Source organism: Physcomitrium patens, chromosome 11 (assembly GCF_059467195.1).
Source record: "Physcomitrium patens ecotype Gransden chromosome 11, ASM5946719v1, whole genome shotgun sequence".
In the NCBI taxonomy this organism is placed as follows: Eukaryota; Viridiplantae; Streptophyta; class Bryopsida; order Funariales; family Funariaceae; genus Physcomitrium; species Physcomitrium patens.
In genome coordinates this window covers 12,360,792-12,367,770 of record NC_143420.1, presented here as the reverse complement: position 1 = coordinate 12,367,770, position 6,979 = coordinate 12,360,792, and the positions used below count along the sequence as shown (strand labels likewise).

Genomic DNA, 6,979 nt, shown 5'->3' with positions numbered 1-6,979 from the left:
CTTTATATATGGAGCTAATGAAAAATACTATTGCATCTATTGCACTCAAAAATAATCTAAATCTATAGTTTTGATTGTTGTCCAAGCATCTAAACAACAAAAGATATGAGATATTTTTTTATAGAAAATAACTTCAAAACCAAATAGAAGTGCTAATCTTAGTCCTTAAGATTCCATCTTTGCTATTTGTGAGGCCAAATTTCACCACTTGTTGAAACCTATGCCACACAACAAGTCCAAGAGGTGGAATTGGAGAGCTCCCAATTGTGTAATTATTAGATTAATTTAAATCTTTATATTAAAAATTCAATTAGTTTTAGGCCATCCAAGCAATGGTTACCAATATCAAATTAACATGTTAAATAAAATTTACTATGCAAATATAGTAAAAATAATTAACTAAGTTATTACTATTAATTGACCATAAGAATAAAAACTTAAGTTTGAATTAAAAGTTAAGTTAAAAGTTAAGTTAAAAAAATTAAAGTTAAAAATTAAGATTAAAATGTTAAGTTAAAATTTAAAATTAAAAGGTTAAGTAAAAAAAATTAAGTTAAAAGTTAAGATTAAAGGTTAAGTGAAAAGTTAAAATTAAAAGTTTAGTTTAAAAATTAAAAGTTAAAAGTTAACGTGAGAATATTAAAGTTTAAAAGTTAAACTTAAAATTTATTAGCAAAAAAGTGAAATGTGAAGATTAGAAGTCATTGTGAGGATGATAGTAAAAATAAAGTAAGAGAGGTGAAAGCGAAGGTACCTTGATAACACATTAGGATTGAAGGCAACGACCCCCTTCTACTCCAAAATTTTCCAAAATTTTTAATTAGCTTCAATTTGAATGATTCTTAACTTATTGCAAGGCTAATTTGAAGGCGCTTTTGATTCAACAATCTTCGTTGCAATCTAATGATCCACTCGTGAGAATTCTTCCTTTGAAGTTGAGTGATCCAAACTACCATGGTGACCAACCCTCTTCACTTAGAAATTCACTAAAAATTCAGATTGTCTTCAAATTCAACAAATCTTTCATCCAAGAGCCAATCTCATTACCAAGGCTGATGGCTCTTGTCAGTGGTCAAGAAAGCATTTTTTTTATAAATCTAACTTCACTATTGTAATCAAAACACCTTTTTAAGCTAAGATTGACTATTTACATGCCTCAATCCATGCTCAATTATAATTTTCATGGAATTTTTACTTACAAGGATCTTGGCAAATTTTGTTAAATTCTTCAAAATGAGAATTTCATTGCTTCTCTTGTATTTTAAAGGAGAGGTTGCTGATCTTGTTTTCTTCACTCCACGAGGTAAATCTGGGCCACCATTGCATTAAAAAAACTCCCATTAAGTAGAAGAACCACCATGTGGCTTGAATTTATCGAATTTGGAGGAAAATCCAAAATTATCATTGCTAACTTCCTTAAATCTTTTAGAGAATTATAATTCCATCTCCTAAATCATGTGAATGATTATAGATGTACTCATAGGCTTTTAGTCAACCCTTATAGTAATGACTAACAACCTCTAAATTATTAAACTAACTAAATTGCTATTCTAATTTTCTTACTCTTATCATTTTAGTCTTAATTAATCTAATTCAAAGAATTAGGCTATACTTTATACCATCAAGGGTTGTAATCCTAAAAATTCTATAAAAATAAATTCCACTTACATAAATCCTAATCTAACGTGTTTAATTATCATAAAATAGGAAAATAACAAAAATTTAAATTTTAGAGTATAATTGAGAGCTCACACTATTATATTGAAATGAATGCACATATGCACTATATATTGTCACTTTCATGTAGTAGAAAAATTCTTGCACCTATATTTTATGTACATATAAAATATTTAAGATATTATACTTCAAAAGGTAGCTATTAAAGATGTTGAAAATGCCTTGAATAAGACTAGCATTCATAGAAGGAATATTATTATGATGACAAATACAAAAAGGTTGAGCTAGAGTAACTGTAACTCTAACAAATTATCACTCTTTGGCTCAAATTTCTTAAAAATCTACCAACCAAGTTCTTAATTGGGAATAGATAAAGTTTACAAAGATGTAGTGACCATTGAAAATAATATGTTATAAGATGGAGAAGCAAAGATAGGAAGGATTGTCATATGGAATACATAGAAAGAAATTTTTTTCTATCTTAAAGATTTAAGTTTGATGCTTGAATAATGAAAAGTGTATCAAACAAAAGTTGAAACTTGTGGCAAATTTTACATTAAATACTTCAGACAAAAACTCATTATCCATTATATAGTGAATAAAAAAATTAATGACATACAATACCTTTCTTTGAGTTAGTATCTTTATTTGATATTGACTTCTTGATTTGCATGGATACAACATATTCTAATCAAGTACTCACCTTTGTTTATGAAAACATATGGGAGTTTGTTTACTTGATCTATGTAAGGCATAGAATAGTTCCACTACCAAGCTAAATTTGTATACAATAAAATATAAACAACATGTTAGCTTCTAAAAAAAATATATGAATCCAACTTTATAAACATTGATATATATATATATATATATATAATATTAATGTATAAAAGAAAAAAATGATCTAATTTATTCACGACTTTATTAGTATCAATTAATATAAACCTAATATAAACAAAAGACAAAAATTATTTGAAAGGACATAAAAATGTATCTTAAAATTGTAATTTTCCATTTGAAAACTTCATTTCTTAATAACTTTTAAAGTATTTTTATTTAAATCCTCCACCTTCATATTCTTTTCATTTTATCCATTGACTTGAAATAAAATAATTCACTAAATAGATTTAGCAATGAGGTAACTATAATCATATTCAAAAACTAGTCTTTGTAATATTTACTTGCCATATTGAGCATTAGAGTATATGGAGAAAAGTAACCAATTAAAATAAAATAATATTCAAGGTTGTAATAAAGAAATAATAATATAAGTAATGAAATAATAATAACACAATTAATATCTTCTTATTACTTTTTTATGAGAAGATAAAAGATAGTATAGATATCCTTAAATATAAACAAAGTTTTGTCTTACAAATACAATTTGTAATATAAAATAAATCTACCATTACATCAATTGGCATCAACCAATATAAGCAAGTGTTTTGACTCCCTATGGTTGCTTTCAAACTTAGCAATAGTTGCTTTCAAGCTTTGTTCTAAAAGCCTCACTTATTGCCATATTGGATAAAGATCAATTAGAGTTGTCAAATTTAGTCAAAAATATTAATTCTAGTGATTCAAAACCATCTTGCTTTCTTGCACGTAAAATATCTTATGAATCATAGAAGAATATTTGAATGTGTAAGAATTTACTAAGATTGGAGTTGAAAAAGATTGCTACCTCTATTTATGATTGCATAATAATAATAACATCTTTAATGCTTTAAAGGTATATATCTTCTTAGCATAATACAAGATATATATTTTTAAGTTTGAAAGAATAATAATTATAGATGTTGATGAAAAATTCATTTCAAATTTTTTTGTCATATTGAATTTTGATTTAAGTCAATTACTTAATCAATCTATAATGCAAATAATAATTTTTGTAACCTAGTAAAATGATAGTCACTTACTTCTTTCATTTTAATTATCAATCATTAGAATAAATAATATTACATATAATTAATTAAAAAACTTACAATTGCATATATATAAATTAATGTAATGTAATTGGATGTGAACACATCCAATGTAAACTATCTTAAATTTCACTTGTGAATATACATAACAAAAACATCTCCAATGAGGAATAAATCCCTATTGTTCATATTCACAAAAACTTATACAAATTAGAGTTAAGTGCTTAAATTCCTCCACTTCAAAAGAATCTTTATGGAAATAACATCTCTAATTCTCATACTAAACATCGAAATATCTAGCAACAACTTTGCTAAAAATAAGAATCTCTAATCAAGCTCTAGTAACCAAACTTGCCTCTATAGGCTATACCAAGAGAAGAATTTGTACTAAAAAAAGAAGAAAGATGACACAGTCTGTAAAGGGACACGTTCCACATATTAAGTGGCTAAGGTTGAAGGTAGTGTATAAACGGACAGCAGGTAAGTTCTTCAAACTTGGGGCTTTTTATTCAACAAGACATTTTCTAATGTGTTTTTGTAATATAAAATTTTAATAATTTACTTATAATTTTAAAAAAAATAAGATTGTCAATTTTAAAAAGAAAAAAATATTAAACAATAGATGATTGGAAAAAAAGAAGTTAGATGGTTTATAAAAAAATCTATCATGATAATAGGTAAAAACTTCAATAATGGTAAAAAAAAAAAAATTATCCTATTTTTTTTAATAATAATTGATGGTATGTTGCAAAATACTACTTCATTATTTAATTATAATATTTTTTCTATATATAATAATTAATAAATATTAAATATAAATTAATTTCTATTCTTAATTTTATAAAAAAAAATTATTATGTAATACTATTAGAAAGTAACGTTGACTATTGTGCTAAAAGTTTTAAAATGTATATTTTCTTTTAAAATAGGCATATATTGGAGCAATTATTTTTTATAAATAAATTTATATATTTATAGAAAAAATAATAAAATATTTTAATGAAAATGAATATATCAAAAATGTCAATATAAAAATTTCTCAGTTTATAACAAAAAATCAAGTTAAATTATATTAAATTTTTTTATCATACAAAAGAATAATAATTTATATGTAAAAATATGATTTTGTAATGTGTCAATTGAATTATATATATATAAACTAAAATTAAAATATAAATACTAGAATTAAAGATAATATATTTATTTTTCATAAATTTTCTTAATAATATTTTTGATAAGACTCTTTGCAAGATAGTAAAGATTCTTTTGTGTTGCTATCATAATAAGTTTAAATAAAAAAATAAAATTTTCTTTAAAAGACAACATATCAATAAAAATTTAAGTATTAGCTTTTTTTTGCAATTTATTGCAATAAATTTTATACAGATTATAACTATCCATTCTATCCGATTTTTATCATCCTAAAATAACACTATTATTTAAATAAAAAAACATTGTGCTAATATTTTTTAAAATCATATTCTAAAGACTTAATTGAAATCATATTCTAATGTGCCATCACATATAAAGAAGAAATCTACATTGTAATGAGAATAAGAATAGCACTATCTTACAAAAAAATGATGCAATTTTGAAAAGAACAACAAATTTCTCCGACATAACGTATACTTTCACATTCACTCAACAATGAAATTGATTGTTATCTCCACCAAAGAAAGAAAAAGCAAACGGGAACGAACGAACGTCCAATAGACGGGCAGTCGGACGAACGAACATAAGAACAAACGACGAGCGGACGGACGGACGATGGAAGGAAGGAGGAGGAGGGGGAAGAGAAAAAGGCAGAAGTGTAATCCAGAAGACAATTGGCTGTCCAGTGAACTATCTCAAAGCGAACTATCCAGAGTTGCCAGATCAAAATGAAACGAAAGGAAAGGTTGGTTGGTTGCCCTTCTTCGGATCAGATAAAGTTAGCTCTGGTGCTGCAGAAATTCCACATCCTCCCTCGCACATATTCTTCGTCCCTCCCTCTCCTTCGACATCCCTCCTCCCTCATCGTTCCCCCGCCCATTGCTCTTTGTGCTCCTCGTCCCCCCCCCCCCCCCCCCTTCGCCATGGCTGCGTCTCTCACCATGGCTGCGTCTCCTGCTCGACTTGTATCCTCCTTCACTCCCTTGTCCAGTTCCAAATCTTCCTTCCCCGCCGCTACCAGAGCCTCTGTCTTCGTGAAGAACGTCGCTAGCAGGATCGTCTGCTCCGCTAGCGAGGAATCTGTCGATGTCGCACAGACTGCAGGTAAATTCGCCACTGCGCTGGCGCTGGCTGTGCTCGTTGGTGCCGGTGATTTCGTTGTCCCTGAGGCGAAGGCTGATGTTGCGGGGTTGACGCCTTGCAAGGAGAGCAAGGGGTTCGCCAAGCGTCAGAAGCAGGAGATTAAGAAGCTGGAGGGTAGGTTGAAGCTGTACGCGCCTGACAGCGCTCCAGCGTTGGCTATCAATGCCACCATCGAGAAGACGAAGAGACGGTTTGAGTTTTACGGTAACCAGGGTTTGTTGTGTGGTACTGACGGTCTTCCGCACTTGATTGTGGATGGCGACCAGGCTCATTTGGGCGAGTTTGTCTACCCCGGGCTTGTGTTTTTGTACATTGCCGGGTGGATTGGATGGGTTGGGAGGGCGTACTTGATCGACGTGAGAACTTCCAAGAAGCCGACAGAGAAGGAGATCATCATCGACGTTCCATTGGCACTGAGGGTTATGTCGAAAGGTTTCACCTGGCCGTTGGCCGCTATTGGGGAGCTCAGGAGTGGTAAGCTAGTGGAGAAGAGCGCCAACATCACCGTTTCACCTAGATAAATGATTTTGAAGGTTGTAGACTTTAATCACAGTCCAGAACTCGTCATGAATCAACATTCCTCCCATAGTCATTTGATGGACTGAAATGCTGCCGTCCATGGATCCGAAGTTGTTGAGAATGTGAATTTAGCCTGTAACATCTAGCTTAGGTTTCGTCTTTTTCAAAGCCTAGTCTTCTGTGACACCAGTAGCTCTTAAAATCTGTCGATATCTCCAACGACCAGCAACTCTAACTGCTGATCAGTATGTTATAATGGCCCCGAGGGGCGATATCCTGGAATCAAAGTAGAATCTTAGTCCAATGATTGCTGTGTCCCACTGCCTGCTGACCATCTCTGAAATGTCCAGTGTATTGCTTTCAGATGGTTTGTGTCTTATTATGTATGACTAACACTTAACTGAGAGTCGTATTGCTCGAATTTCTTATCAGCATCTGCTTTTCATTCAAACTGTTATTTTAGTGTAAATGTAAGTCCATGTCGAACCGAAATTAGGATTGTAACACGTTACACACGCACACTGGGAAAAACTGAGTGACCTCGCTTCATCTAATTAACACCT

At 30.3% G+C, this 6,979-nt stretch overlaps 1 protein-coding gene across 1 annotated transcript; it reads left to right on the top strand.

The window, feature by feature from the left end:
• Positions 1-5,443: 5,443 nt before the first annotated feature.
• Positions 5,444-6,720, top strand: LOC112288221 (photosystem I reaction center subunit III). The gene has a single exon (XM_024532200.3). The coding sequence runs from the start codon at positions 5,483-5,485 to the stop codon at positions 6,416-6,418; it is 936 nt and encodes a 311-aa protein (XP_024387968.2). The 5' UTR covers positions 5,444-5,482; the 3' UTR covers positions 6,419-6,720.
• Positions 6,721-6,979: the final 259 nt, after the last annotated feature.